A 15406-nucleotide genomic window follows, 5' to 3' on the forward strand; every position below is an offset into this window, starting at 1 on the left:
GGGCGCTGAGAAGAGGGTGAGAAATACGGTGCTGGGGAAGGCAAAGTCATCCTCAGGTTCACTCAGCCTCTCTCTGACCTATAAATAGCCCTCATCCCCTTATGGGCCCAGAGCCACAACTACCCAATACCTCCTCCTCACTGCAGGGCCCCACACACAGACCCAGGACTCATCAGACAAAACTCCAGGCATCCTCACACAAAAAGCAGGTCATCCTCTACCCACACCACTGCCTTCTAAGCACTGTGCTGACGCCAGACGTGGCAAGGCCTCAGGAGGCTGAAGGGGGCTGGGCTGCTTCTCGTCAGGGATGTCTTCTTGGCACCCCAGCTCTCCTGATCCTACCCCTTCTGCCTTTCTGGCCAGAAGACCCTCCCACAAAGCTGACCTTCAAGTCCAGCATCTCAGAATGAGCCTACAAGTTATCCAAACACCAGCCAAATGGTCAGAACCTAGACTTTACTTGGACCTCCCCTGGAATTTACCTAGACCTCTGGGATCCTATTGAGAAAATATTACAAACCACTCTCCAAGGTCAAATGCCTGCTGCTACCTATTCCCCAAACACAATTTTTCCTAAACTACCTTCTCCATGTCTTCCAGATCTGCATGAGGCTATATAATTATTTATGAATTTCCTCATATGGACTCATTTTTACTTAAATCTCTTTATTGAAAATGTCACAATAAATAGAATGCCAGTACCACTTGTCCTAAATAATAGATAGCCAATAAAAATACATCATTGAAACAAAACAGTGCTATAAAAGTCTGGGAGATTTTCCCCTGCCCTAACCTCTTCTCCTGCTCCCTCATTAAAGGGGATATCAGATGTCTTCCAGAGGCATTAGAACATATTGGCACCAAGCTGAAACTTTCTTCTTTCCATAAAAGTATGGAAAGAGAATTGGAAAGAGAATTTCTTTCTTGCTCTGATTTTGTGTCACTCAATGCAAGCCCTATACCACCTAAAAACATCTCAAAGGAACCAGGGTACCCACCCCATTCTTTGGAAATGCTGGACTGGAGTTTCCCTCTGCCTCATGCTTACTTAACACAAGGGGCAAACACACACCTGTGCCCCTCCTCTGGGCACCAACAGATCCCCTCCAAATGTTCCTGCTCTTACATCAAGGCCCAGCAAGTCCCTCTCCACACGCCCACCCCCATCAATCAACCCCCAGAGGTCACCGCTGACTCAGGTGGGACACCAGGTAGACCAGGCCCACCAACAGGAGGCCACGAACACCAAGCATCATGAGCAGGAAGAGGAGCAGGATGGAGGTCACTGGCTCCACAGCATGGTTGCCGAGATGCCACTGTGGAAAGCCCATGTTCACCAGCTGCCGGTTGAGGTCATTGAAGGGGGACTGAGCAGCACCCAGCCTGATACCTGCCTGCTGCTGACGGGGCCCAGGGCCCCCTTGGGGGGCACCATGGCCCCTGTTGAGAAAACTCTGGAAGGTGAAGAGAGAGAGAGAGACAAATGAATCCAGAGAAAGTGTCCTTAGAGTTGCAGCACCAGCCAGGAGGCAAACTCGTCTAAGCTGGGCCCTGCCCTCCCTCCCCTACAGCCACCCTGGGCCACACCCTCCTGTTTCAGCAATCCCAGGATGCCACCCATTCGAATCCCAACAACCAAGTCACAAGCTCTCAGAGCACAGAAAATGCCAGTCCATACTGCCCACGTCATGCCCAGGGAGAAGGTACCCAGGACAGAGAAGAGAGCAAGTGGTTGAGCCAGGTTGGACTGCAGGGCATGGCTCTGGGGCAGGCATTTTCAACACTCATCACTCCTTTCTTTAAAATGATTATTCAGCGTCCATGGGCTCACCTCCTCCACTTCCTCTCCAGCTTCTCTCTCTCCTAGCAGCCTCTTAAAAGAAACATGCTAGCTGCAGTGGGGTTTGTTAACCAGGTTAAAGGAGCATGAGCTCTTAGGCTTGAAGTCTGGGGAGGGTGAGTTGTGCAGAGGGGAAACTGGGGGATGGGGATCTGGGAAATAATTCAATGTATTTCCCATGTCTTGCCCTCGTGCTCCCCAAGTCTCTGCAAAGAGGGCTCCAGACCAGCCAAGGTTAATGACCAGTAAGAGAGACTTCTGGAGCTAGAAGCAACCACTGCAAAGGAGGCCAGCTGTCCCTGTCCACAGGGATGGGTGCCTACCTGTCGAGGAGTGCTACCTCTTGGCGTGGTTGTGGTCCTCACTCGAGGGTCATCATCCTGCACAATTTCCCCATTGGCCAAGATCCTCACCATCTTCCCAGGAGCTTTGGGGGCCTGCAGGCTTGCACCTGCAATTCGTGGCCAGGGTAGGAGGCTGATGGAAGCCAAGTCACACAGAAGTCCTCCCATCCCTTAACTCTTAGCTCTCTATGACAAGAATCATGAGGTCCTGAGAATGATTCTTCACCTAACCTCAAAATAGTTGGAAGAAAAAAATTTACCAGAAATTGAGGGATGCTTGCGTTCAGTGGTGCTCACACAGGCGACCCACGCTGAGCAGGTGCTGTGTCTGATTAATAAAAAGGGGAGAAATAAATGCAAGTTGTCTGCCAAGAAAAAAACTCATCCAGATACTGAGTCCACTAGGAAAACTATCAAAAAGGATCCTTAGAGAAGGAAATTTATTTCCTACTGCTAGCAGCAGCCATCTGGGCCTACAGCCCTCTACTGGGGCAAGCCCCTGGCATTGCACCTCTTTTAGGCCTCATGACAGGTAATAACATACACAGCCCTTGTGCAGGTTGCAGCACAGAGAAGTTTAAATAGCTTTCCAGGGATCACACACCTATGGGCAGCAGAGAAAGAACTGGGAACTCTGGCTCTAGGGCCCCTCTGAGTACTAATTCAGGGGTCCAGAGCACCAGGGATCCTCAGTGTGACTCAAGTCCTCTTCTGTTAAAAAATGGGTCCAGGCCAGGCATGGTGGCTCACATCTGTAGTCCTAACACTTTTGGAGGCCAAGCTGAGTGGATAGCTTGAGATCAGGTGTTCCAGACCAGCCTAAGCAAGAGCGAGACCCTGTCTCTACTGATAACAGAAAAACTAGTCAGTTGTGGCCAGCACCTGTAGTCCCAGCTACTCAGAGGCTGAGGCAAGAGTTCACTGGATCACCTAAGCCCAAGAGTTTGAGGTTGCTGTGAGCTATGATAGAATAGCACTCTACCTAGGGCGACAGAATTAGACTGTCTCAAAAAAAGGGGGGGGAGTCCAATGCTATTCCCCCAGAGCGTAAGTGACAAGGACCTGGGCCTTCTCCCTCCAAGAACACCCCTTGGAGGTGCAGGCTCCTTCAAGGTTACTTTAGAGCCACTGCCAGCAGCTGACCACACTGGCCAGGCAAACCCGGCGCTGGTCCCCTCACCAGTCCCTCACCTCTCAGGTAATGCCAGTCCAGCCTTTGCTAACAGGAGGGTGGGGCCCAGCCTTCCCAAAATAATGGGATGGGGATGCTGCGGTGGTTCTGAGAAGACTCCACTGCGGCGTCCCCAGGGGAGCCCCTGTGCTGGGGGACCTTCCACGCCTAAATAGCCACAGTTTCCTTCTAAATTCTCAAAAGCACCCGTGATACACATGCCAAAAAGGGTTAAGAGCAGCTGTCCTCTTGCCCGTGACCTGGAGCCTGGGACAGGCGGGTCCCTTTCTGAAGCCTGCTGGACCTGGTGCAGCCCAAGCGGGTCGTGGTCGTCGCAGTCCTTTGTGCTTTGTCATCCCGCCCCCGCTGGGTGGGCCACAGGCGCCAGCCCTCGGTGCACCTGACACCACGGTGAGGGTCTGTGGAGGGGCTCTGCCGGGGCTGCCGGCTCCCAATACAGGCTCGCGGTGCCATGAGGGGCGCGGGACCTCCCAGCCCGGTCACCCACCTGCGGGCGCGGCTCCCGGCCTCGGCGTCGTCCACTCGCGGCGGCTGCGAGGCCGCTTCCTCCCACCTGACCTCACAGGAAGCGCGCGCGGAGGGGCGCGGCCGGCCGGCAGCGCAGCAACCCCCTCTGTAGGCCTCCCTGGGAACTGCAGCTGCCGGCCGGGGCGCGGGCGCGGGAGGACGCAGAAAGGGAACCTGGTGTCAAAGGGCCGGGATCGCGAGAGAGGAGAGAGGATGGGGAGGAGAAGACAAATGGAAAAGAAAGAGAGAAAGGAGGAGAGAGGAGGAAAGGCTAGCGGAGCCCCGGAGGAAAAGCGCAAGGCGGTGGGGGCGTCCCTGCCTCCGAGGATGCCTTTCGGCTAGGCTATAGCCCAGCCCTTAAGGAATTCCAAGTCTAGTGGGGAAGACTGGGCAGGTGTCTTTGAGCTAGGGCCAGAAGGGAAGGTAGGAATTTGCCTGTCAGGCAAATAGAAGACAATCCTGGCAGAAGGCACCACTTAGATGGTGTGAACAATCAACCTCTGCTTCCTTCCTGATGTTTTCAATCCACCCACCTCACCTGCAGAAGCTGTTCCCTGAGCACCTGCTCACCAGTGGGGGAGAATGGGCTATGCAGCCCCGCGGTCTGGGTTCAGGCCCTGGACTTTGGCAAGTTGCTTAGCTGCTCAGCGCCCTTGTCTGCAAATCGGCTGTAATCATAGCCTTACAAGATTGTCGTGAAGATTAAGATGTCTTTGGCACAAGGCAAATGTTGATACATTAGCTATGATTATCAGTCAATAGATGTTTCCGGGACTGGGCAGATATTTACTAAGCCTATATTAAGACCAGGTGCCACTAACTCCTGGGTGGAAGGAACAGAAAGAGGGAGAATTAGACCCTCTCTCAAAGGCTCATAGTCTGCCACCAAAGATTAATTATTTGATCATGAAACCTTATTAATAAAAAAGTTTCATAGGTTCCCCCATAGCTGTACCTTATTTGTATGTTATTATGTATTTTTGTTTGTTTATGAATTACACGTGTGTACTGTGAAAGCCAATTGTCATTGTGGATAAAAGGCAGCTGCTGGAACCAGCCTGTATTGGAGTCTTGGCTTGGCTGCTTTCTAACAGTGTGATCTTGGACCAGCTGTTTAATCTCTCTAGCCTCAGTTCCTTCACCTGTAAAATGGAAATATAGTACCCACCTTATGCAGTTTTAATACAGCACTAAGCACTTCGTGGAAAGTGACTGGCTGGAAGCCTGACTGCAGTAAGTGCTCCAGGGCCGTGGGCTGTTATTACTACTGTTTTACGCTAAGTCATTATAAAGCATGCACATTTTAAAAGAATGGGATTTTAAATGAATATAAACCTCTGCTCCCTCATGTATTCCGGCTGTGTACAATGCATACATTTTTCACAAGGCAGTATGCCTAATAGAAGAGGTCTGTGGATCTTAAAATTCAAAATGCACATTAGAATTGCCTGGAACTTTTAGAAACATCTCAGTGCCTGAGTCCCACCCCAAAGGTGAAAATGTCATTGATCTGGGATACAATCTGGGCATAGAGAACTTTTAAAAACCAATCTTCTTTTTTTTTTTTTTGAAACAGAGTCTTACTTTGTTGCCCTGGGAAGAGTGCCGTGGCATCACGGCAACCTCAAACACTTGGGCTTAAGTGATTCTCTTGCCTCAGCCTCCCAAGTAGCTGGGACTGCAGGTGCCCCCCACAACGCCCGGCTATTTTATTGTTGTTATTCATAGTTGTCATTGTTTAGCTGCCCCTGGTCAGGTTCGAACCAGCCAGCTCTGATGTATGTGGCTGATGCCCTAGCCGCTGAACCATTGGTGCTGAGCCTAAAAACCAATCTTCTAATGAGCACCTAGGACTGAGAACCACTCCCTTCCATGAACAGAGCCCCACAGTAGGGCACACAACGCAGAAGCCCCAAGAAGGAAGAGACTTTGGTGGGCTGGGGGACCACGGGGTATAGGCGTTAATTAAACCATGAATGTTTCCAGGAAGTTTTGATCAGAGTACAACAGCTCCCAGTGAGATACAGTCCAGCCAGAGATAACTATAAGAGTCCAGAGAAAGAGCAAGTCCCTCCAGAGAAGTCAAGAACACCTTCAGAAGTGAGTGTAGATAAAAGTGTTGTGTGTGGCTTGGCACCTGTAGCTAAGTGGTTAGGGCGCCACTGGGGCTGGCGGGTTCAAACCCAGCCTGGGCCTGCCAAATAACAATGACAACTACAACAAACAAAATAGCTGGGCATTGTGGTGGGCACCTGTAGTCCCAGCTACTTGGGAGGCTGAGGCAAGAGAATCACTTAAGCCCAAGAGTTTAAAGTTGCTGTGAGTTGTGACGCCATAGCACTCCACCGAGGGTAACATAGTGAGACTCTGTCTCAAAAGAAAAGAAAAGAAAGTGTTGCATGAGCTTAGAAATATAGAAATGAACTGTCATTACCAAAGAAAATCGTAGGCTTCAGGAGGCTGTGAACCACTTTTGCTACCTCTCCACTTTCTTCAGGTCTCCACTCAGCTCAAGAACCTGCAATGGTTCCCTACTATCTGCTCTGGGCAAGACCCAACTCATTGGCAAGGCTTTGACAACCCTGCAAATCTAGCTCCAGCACACTCCCAGCCTCCCCCTCCCTCAGCACCACCCACTGATCTCCTTGCTTTACCCCAAGTACATCATCCAACCTGCTTTGCTTGGGCCCATCTATTGGCTGAAAGACCTTCACCCAGTCTAAATTCTCCAATCCCCAAATTTGATTGTTTCGTGTAATAATAATAATCTCTGTGTGTACAGAGTTCTTATCACTTCCTAAGTGTTTTCCCATTGAGTACTTCATTCTTTTTTTGGATTATGAAATAGACAGGGTGGATGTTATTGTTCCCATTTTGCTGATGAGAAACTGAGGCTCAGAGAGACTGTGGTCAGTGACAAAGCCAGGATCCAAATGAAGGCAGAACCCTGACTCTACATTCCAGACTCTTTGCACCCACCAACGGCCTTCCTTAAGTTTTCTGAGCTCCACAGCCTCCTTACCTTGTGCTCCCTTCCCAAATGTCATCAGCACAAAGGTGGTCTGGGTCATGCTTTGACCCCAACAGGTGCTCTGTAAAAATGTGCTTTTGCATTGTGAGGGTGTATAACATGCCCCCTGGGTGAGGGGCTTTTCTACAAATGGAAGTTAACCCTGGAAGTGAGAACAATGAAACCTAAATATTGTATCGTCATTAATTTGAGTAAAGGTAAAAAATTAAAAATGTGCTTTTGGTTTTCTGTTCATTGCAGACTTCATATTTTTGAACCTGCTGATAACTCAGGTGTCCTGGCTCCTGCTGCACCTCTGCAGGTGAAAACAACTTTTCTGCTCTCCTATAATAGCAGATAATCTACCTGTGTTCATTGCTCAGAGAATCGTGGGGGCGCAAAACAAGGCTAACCTGCCAGTGTCCACCTTTGGAGCCTCCACAGGCCTGTGCATTTGAAGGACAATGCGTCAGGTGCCTCTTTAGAGAAAACACTGCAAGAGGAAGAAGTAATTGGGAGCATAGATATCGTGTGTAGGCACAGGACCTGGGGAAGGAGTGGCCAAATAGTGAGACAGGTGGGGCCTTAAATGGACTTCCTGGCTTCATCAAGGCTTGGGGGTAGTGAAAGAACTCCTGTGCCCTAGTAATGACAAGGAAGTAGAGGGAAAGTTGCTGTATATGAAAGGGTCAGGTAGACAGGCGTGAAGAGTGGTTCAGTGGTGACCTTCATTCATGCACAGGTGATGGAGGACCACAGGATTAATGGAGGTCTCAGAAAATACTTTACATGCTCAGAAGAGTGGAGTGAGCCCACAATATCTTGGTTATATGTAAGTCCCCTAAGATAAGCCCAGCCCTAGGTACATTAGCTTGAGTACAGGATCTGCTGCTAGAACAAAGAAAATCAAATACACAGTGACTCAAACAAGTGGATGGGCAGCTCTGTTTCACAAGACCAGCCAAAGATATTGGCTCCTCCTAGCTCATTGCATCACATCCTAGAATGCTGCCTCTATGTACATCATAAAACTGGCTCACCACCTTCTTGGACATGTGCAGCCCATGAAAAGGTGGGAAGGAAAAAATGGAGAGCTTGTGATTTATTTTACAGTATCATGGATGTAGTGCACCCAACTGCCCTCACATTCCATTGGCAAGAGTGAACCACATGGCTCCAGGTCAGCTAAGCTGCAGGATCTGCAGTGACACCCTCTTTGATTCCTGATGACTCTATGTCTTCTCTCTTATCTTTCATTTTTGCTAGAGATTTGTTAATCTTACCAGTTTTCAAAGAACCAGCTTTTGTGTCACTGATTTTTTTGTTTCTGTTTTCAATTTCATTGATGCCAGCCATTATCTTTAATTATTCCATTTTTTCTACTTGCCTTGAGTTTATTTTGCTCTTCTTTTTCTAAGTTCTTTAGGTAGAAGCTTAGATTATTGATTTGAGACTCTTTCTCCTTTTCGATATAAACATTTTGTGCTGTAAGTTTCCTTCTTAGCACTCTTTTAGCTGTGCCCCACAACTTTAGGCATGCTGTATTTTTTTTTTCATTTTTATTTAGTTCAACACACTTTTATTTAAATTTCTTTTGCTAATGTCCCTTTTTTTCTTTTTTTATATTAAATCATAGCTGTGTACATTAATGCAATCATGGGGTACAATGTTGCTACTTTCCCTTTAACTCATGGATTAATTATGTCAAAGGATGTTGTTTAGTCTCCAGGTGTTTGGAGATTTTCTGTTATCTTTCTGTCATTGATTTCTAGTTTAATTCCGTTGTGGTATTTTCAGAGAACACACTCTGTGTATGTTCACTTCTTTTAAATTTCTTGAGGTTTCTAACCATAATTATAGATTTATCTATTTTTTCCTTTTAATTTTATCAGCTTCACGTATTTTACAGGTCTGTTGTTGGGCACATATGCATTTAGGTTTGATATATCCTCTTGGTGGACTAATTAATTTATCATATATAATGTCTCTTGGTCTATGGTAATTTTTCTTGCTCTGAAGTCTATTTTGTCCCACTCTCTTTTATTAAAAATTAATGTTTGCATGATATACTTTTTTCCATCTACTTTCAACTTCCCTGTGTTATTATATTTGAAGTGAGTTTCTTATACACAGCATGTAGCTAGGTAATGTTTTTAAATCCGTTGTGCCTATCTGCCTTTTATTTGTATTCTTTAGATGAGAGGTTCTCAACCTGTGGGTCGCAACCCACAGGAACTATATTAAAGGCTTGCGGCATTAGGAAGGTTGAGAACCACTGAGTTAGACCACTACATTTAATGTAGTTGCTGATATCCTTGGGCTTCATTCTGCCCATTTATTTTTTGTTTCTGTCTCTGTCTTTCATGTCTCTGTATTTTTCCTGCCATTCTGTGGGTTGTCTGAACATTTTTTTAAATTCTATTTTACTTTATAGTATTTTTTAAGCATATCTCTTTGTATAGCTTATTAGTGGTGGCTCTAGGTATTGCATGTACATTACATATACATAACTTATCACAGGGTCATCTTTCTACTTTGGGTAAAGCTACTTCCCTTTCTATTCCTTTACTCTCCCTATTACGCTGTCATTGTCTTAAATATTTCCTCTATATACAGTTAGAGCCACATCAGAAAGTGCTATAATTTTTGCTTTAACTGTCAAATATAGTTTATAAACTTCAAAAATAAAAGAAAAGCTTGTCATATTTATCCATATTTTTGCTTACCATGTTATGTTTTCTTCCTAATGCTCCAACCTCTTTTTTTTATTGTTTCCTTTCTATTTGAAGAACAACTTCTAACCATTTTTTTATGGTAAATCTCCTAGTAACAAATTATTTTAGTTTTTCTTCATCTGAGAATGTCTTAATACTCTCTTCATTCTTGAGTGATATCTTCAGTAGGTATAGAATTCTGTGCTGGCCAGGAACAGTAGCTCTTGTTTGTAATCCCAGCACATTGGGAGGCTGAGGTGGGAGAACCACTTGAGGCCAGGAGTTCAATACCGGCATGGGCAACAACACGGCAAGACCCTATCTCAAAAAACAAAAAAAAAATCAGCCAGATGCAGCGGCATGCACCCATATATAGTCTTAGATACTCAGAAGGCCAAGGGAAGAGGACTGCTTGAGACCAGGAGTTTGAGGTTACAATGAGCTATGATTACGCCACTATACTCTAGCCAAGGTGGTTAAAAAAGAAAGAAAGAATTCTGTATTGACAGCTCTTTCTTTCAACACTTAAAAAATGTTCTGTTCTCAGAACATTTCTTCTGTCCTCATGGACAGAAGGATATGTGGAAGTAGAAGTCCAGATTCATCACTCAGCCTCTATGGGCACCCAAGATGGGGCAGGAAGTGCTCCTTGTTACTGCTGGAGGGAAGGGAGTTTCTGTTCCCCAAATGGTCTCAATTTTCTTCTGTCCTCATGGTTCCTAACGAGAAATCTGCTGTCATTTGAATCATTTTCCCCCGTGGTAAGGTGTCATTTTTTCTCTGGCTGACCTCAAGGTAATTTCTTTGTCTTTTATTTTCAAAAGTTTAATTATGACATGTTTTAGATAGACATATTTGGGGTTTTTCATTGAGATTCTTTTTTTTTGTAGAGACAGAGTCTCACTTTATCATTCTCGGTAGAGTGCTGTGGCATCACACAGCTCACAGCAACCTCCAGCTCCTGAGCTTAGGTGAATCTCTTGCCTCAGCCTCCCAAGTAGCTGGGACTACTGACACCCGCTGGCTATTTTTTTTTTGCAGTTTGGCCGGGGCCGGGTTTGAACCCACCACCCTCCGTATATGGGGCCGGCACCCTACCCACTGAGCCACAGGCACGGCCCCTGAGGTTCATTCTTAAATCAGTCTGTTTATGTCTCTTTCCAAATCTGGAATGTTTTCAGCCACTATTTCTTTTTCAGCTTCACTCTCTTCTCTCTTTCTGGGACTTCAATGATATAAATATTAGGTCTTTTGTTATAGTCTCATAGGTCTCTGAGGCTCTGATTTTTCTTTAAGTCTACTTTTTCTCTATTTTTCAGATTGAATAATGCTATTGTTTTATCTTCCAGTTTAGTTTACTGGTATTCTGTTATTAAGCCCATCTACTAAGCCTTTTATTTTGATTATTGTATTTTTTATTTCCCCTTTCCATTGGTTCTTCTTTATGTTTTCTATTACATTGTTGAGGTTTTCTGCTTCTTCAGTATTTCAAGTGTGTTCATAATTCCTCAACAAAGCAATTTTTACTATGCCATCTCTGTCTCTCAGTGTTGAAATCTGTTGTCTTTTTTCATTTGATTTGCTATCTTCTTGGCTCTTAGTTTTGACCAGAGATTTCCTAATAAAACCTGGACATTTCCACCTTATCTTATCAGACTCTGGATTTTATTAACTCTTTTGTGTTAGCAGATTTTTCTGTCATTGCTCGATCAGAGAAAGGAATTACACTACATCATTAATGATATGTGGATGTAGAAGTCCAGGTTCATGACTCAGCACCCAAGATGGGGGAGGAAGTGCTCCTTGTTACTGCTAGAGGGGATGGGAGTTTCTGTTCCCCAGATGGTATCCACTGTCACTCACCATGGTGGGGGAGAGGTGGATTACCAGCTAATGGGGATAAAAAGTACCGACTTCCTAGTATGGAGAACCCTCAAAGAACTCAAGCTAGACCTCCCATTTGATCCTGCAATCCCATCACAGGGCATCTATGCAGAAGGGAAAAAATCCTTTTATCATAAGGACATTTGCACTAGACTGTTTATTGCAGCGCAATTTACAATCACCAAAATGTGGAAACAGCCTAAATGCCCACCAACCCAGGAATGGATTAACAAGCTGTGGTATATGTACACCATGGAATACTATTCAGCCATTTAAAAAAATGGAGATTTTACAGCCTTTGTATTAACCTGGATGGAAGTGGAACACATTATTCTTAGTAAAGCATCACAAGAATGGAGAAGCATGAATCCTATGTACTCAATTTTGACATGAGGACAATTAATAACAATTAAGGATGTGGTGGGGGGGGAAGGGAAGAGCAGAGAGAGAAAGAAGGAGGAAGAGGTGGGGAAAAGAAGAGCAGAGAGGGAAGGAGGGAGGGGGTGGGGCTTTGGTGTGTGCCACACCTTCTGGGGGCAAGACACGATTGTAAGAGGGACTTTACCTAACAAATGCAATTCGTGTAACCTGGTTTCTTATACCCTCAATGAATCCCCAACAATAAAAAAAAAAAAAAAGTACCAACTTCCTATTTGGCCTCTGACACTATTCCAGCAGGAGTCTGCTGGATACCTTGTTATAGCCTCACAAGGGTAGATTTAGGCCCACCACTTGGCTTTTGCAGGTGTGGGTTTTTGTCTGTGGTGTTTGTCTAGAGTACAGCAGTCATTGTCCAAACGCTTTCATCTTGCTAGGTACCTTTCCCAGTACCTTAGGTAGAAAGAGTGGGCTTTCAGGGTTTTTTATTGTCTATATCTTTGGCTGTTTCCAAGTCGTCAACTTCTTCAGCTCTTTTATGTGGGATATATGAGCCAAAAGAGAAATGCTGTAATTGGGTACATATGAGGTGAAAGCTATGTTGATTAGTATCATGTAGGCACTCCAATTTGTACAAATAATCAACACATTGAAAATGGCATAAATGTATTTATGATCTATGTACAAAAGACTTAATAAAAATAAATAATAGAAAAAGAAAAAAAAGAAAGAAGTGAAGGGAACACATTTCTCAGATCCAAAGTTCCCAACCAATCTGCTTTCTTTTCTCCACCTTTCAAAATTTTTTTATGACTATTTTACACATAAAGTCTACCTTTTAGTTGTACTTAATAGGAAGAATAGGAGAAAAAAGTGTATTTACCCACCTTCCTGGAAGCAGACATTCAGTTATAGAGTTATTGTAATTAAGACATAAAGAAATTATGATTCAGGTACAGAAATAACAAAATGACCAGTGAATAGATAGAGTCTAGGAATAACCATAAATTGAGATTTAGGGTCAAGTGAAAGTACAGAACAGTAGGAAAAGCATAATTTTTTTAATAAATGGTGCTGAAATAATTGGGTATTTATAATCAGAAAAAATGAAATTGGAACCCTACCTCACATATAGCTACATATACCAAAAATAAATTATAGGTGTGTCATAGACCTAGATATCAAGGATAAAACAATAATGAATTTAGAATACAAATCATACATATATATATATGTATTGCTATATATGTAATACATATATATATTCTAGGCCTCAGAATATGGGAATTTTTTAACATACTATGAAAAATGCCAACCATAAAATAGCCAGACGTTGTGGTCCCAGCTCCTTGGGAGGCTGAGACAAGAGAATCGCCTAAGCCCAGGAGTTGGAGGTTGCTGTGAGCTGTGTGACACCATGGCACTCTACCAAGAGTGATAAAGTGAGACTCTGTCTCTAAAACAAACAAACAAAAAAATGCCAACCATAAAGAAAATGATTAGTTGTATTTAAAAAGCAAAAAGGCAAAAACAGTATCTAAGGAAAGGGTTTTTTAGCAATGCACGTCGTCAGCAATGGACTCACATCCAGAATACATAAACAGCCTCTACAACTGGATAAGAAAATAGCCAACGAAAAACATGGGCAAAAGATTTGCTTAGGCATATTACCGAAGAAGAAATCCAAATGGCCAAGAAACTTTTTAAAAAGTACTCAGCATCATTAACAATCAGAGAAATACAAATTAAAACCATTATGAGATACTCCCACACACTCATCAGATAGACCATATAGAAAAAGCATTAACGATGATGTACAGCAATGAGAGCTCCCATACACTGCTGGTGGTTGTGTAAATTAATCCAACCACTCTGAAAAACCATTTGGAATTGCCTAGGAAACATGAGTATTTCCATTCTTTATGGCAAAGGATACAAAAGCGAATGTTCTTGTGTACCAGGTCATGTGTGCAAGCAGTTTTTCATATTAGAAACTAAAAAACCGTTGAAATGTCTACAAAAGTAAAATAGATAAATCGTAATAGAGCTGTACAGTCCAATACTATGCAATAATAAAGACTACAAACTCAAATATATGCAACACCATAGTTTATCATAAAAAATACTATATTGAACAAAAGAAGCAGAAGCAAAATTAGTCTTTCAGCATGGTATCATTAATATAAAGATCAAAAGAAAGCAAAGTTAAATTATATTGCCTAAGTATATATGTTGGGGTGGTAAAAGTACAAAGAAAAGCAAAGAAATGATTACCAAAACTGTAATGGGTAGTAGGAAGGATTGTGTCCAGCAAAGGTCTTCCACATGATGGGTAGAGAAGGTATAAGGTGCTGGCTGTGTTCAATTTCTTGACATGCTTAGTAGTTTCATGAAAATTCGCTTTATTATTATTATAATTTGTAGAACTGCACAGGGAAGAGGAAGGAACTGAATGGAGGAAGGAGTCATGGGTCAAGGTGAAATGGACCTACTTATTTTTCCATTAGAAGCACTTAAGTAGGGATTAAGTGTACAGCCTCTGTGGTCAGTCCACGTGGATTTGTATTCTCTGGCTCTGCTACCTACTTGCTGTGTGATCTTGTGCAATTGGCTTAATCTCTCTTGATTGTCTCATCTGTAAATCAGGAATGATAATACTACCTAATTTGAGAGTTAACAACCCTTAGGCATACTGAACATGAGCTTCATCAAATAAGTACAAATTCATACATTCATTCAACATAAAAATGGCTTGCATGCCTGTGCTATGCTCAGCCTTTAGATGAGCCTTCACAAGCCAGTAGACTCGGACCCAAGGGTGTAGTTGGAGTTCTCAGACCTGGGACACCGCCTTAGAGTCAATGCACCCTTCTGTTGCAGAATCTCCCTCTAAATCCAGATCAGATGGCAAGCCTGGACCAAGCTGAGCCCATGAGGCAGCAGAGAGTCCCAGCCTGGGGCAGGCAGCCCTGCAGGGACTAAAAGCCAGGCAGGCCTTGTTGGAGGCCTGCTTCCATGACTGGGCTTGGGGGTACAGGGCAGTCTGGCACCAGAACCTATGCAGCCTCCACTCCTACTCCAGGTCTCAGAAGAGTGGAAAGAGGTCGGATTGTGAGAAAAGAGGGGCAGGAGTGTGGAGGAGCCAGAGTGTCTTGGATGCCTTTCATTCCTTCCACAGAGGAAGTAGCAGAAACAGAAGTGTGGGGGGTGGGGTGAGCAAAAAAAGAACCAAAAGCAGAGAATAGGCCAGCCCAGCTAGGGCTTTTTGTGGGGTCTTAATTAAGCCTAGAGGCCCCATTGTTCCTTTCAGGGTGGAACATATGTTCAGGGCCTGGCTGAGGTTTGGGACTGAGATTTCAATGGTGCTGAGCCCTGTGGCCTGCTGGGGGAAGAGGGAGGGGGATAGACAGTCCCTAAGCCATACACAAACTAATAGTTATTTCCAGCCCAGCCTCTCCCAGAGTCACCTTCTTCTGGAGCAGGAAATAAAACAACCAAAAGAGTAGCAGAGCCCCCACCCCAGCATGAAGACAT

General features: G+C 44.5%; 1 protein-coding gene across 2 annotated transcripts; it reads right to left on the reverse strand.

Annotated features, from left to right (window-relative positions):
- Positions 1 to 562: 562 nt before the first annotated feature.
- Positions 563 to 3958, reverse strand: FAM241B (family with sequence similarity 241 member B). Of its 2 annotated transcripts, XM_053584665.1 has the most exons (4): positions 3867 to 3945; positions 2448 to 2515; positions 2167 to 2294; positions 565 to 1457 (listed from the first exon to the last, which is right to left on the reverse strand). In XM_053584665.1, exons 3-4 carry the CDS (start codon positions 2257 to 2259, stop codon positions 1188 to 1190), a joined length of 363 nt encoding a protein of 120 aa, XP_053440640.1. In that variant the 5' UTR covers positions 2260 to 2294; positions 2448 to 2515; positions 3867 to 3945; the 3' UTR covers positions 565 to 1187. The 2 variants fall into 2 exon arrangements, with proteins under 2 accessions (XP_053440641.1, XP_053440640.1); XM_053584666.1 differs by lacking the exon at positions 2448 to 2515 and having other exon boundaries at positions 563 to 1457; positions 3867 to 3958.
- Positions 3959 to 15406: the final 11448 nt, after the last annotated feature.

Source organism: Nycticebus coucang, chromosome 3, assembly GCF_027406575.1.
Source record: "Nycticebus coucang isolate mNycCou1 chromosome 3, mNycCou1.pri, whole genome shotgun sequence".
Taxonomy (NCBI): Eukaryota; Metazoa; Chordata; class Mammalia; order Primates; family Lorisidae; genus Nycticebus; species Nycticebus coucang.

Bases quoted from the DNA above. Each gene is read 5' to 3' on its own strand.
- FAM241B (XM_053584666.1), bottom strand. From the start codon at position 2,259: ATGGTGAGGATCTTGGCCAATGGGGAAATTGTGCAGGATGATGACCCT. The intron at 1,458-2,166 runs GTAGGCACCCAT...TTCACCTTCCAG, and splicing joins GAGGTAGCACTCCTCGACAG to AGTTTTCTCAACAGGGGCCA.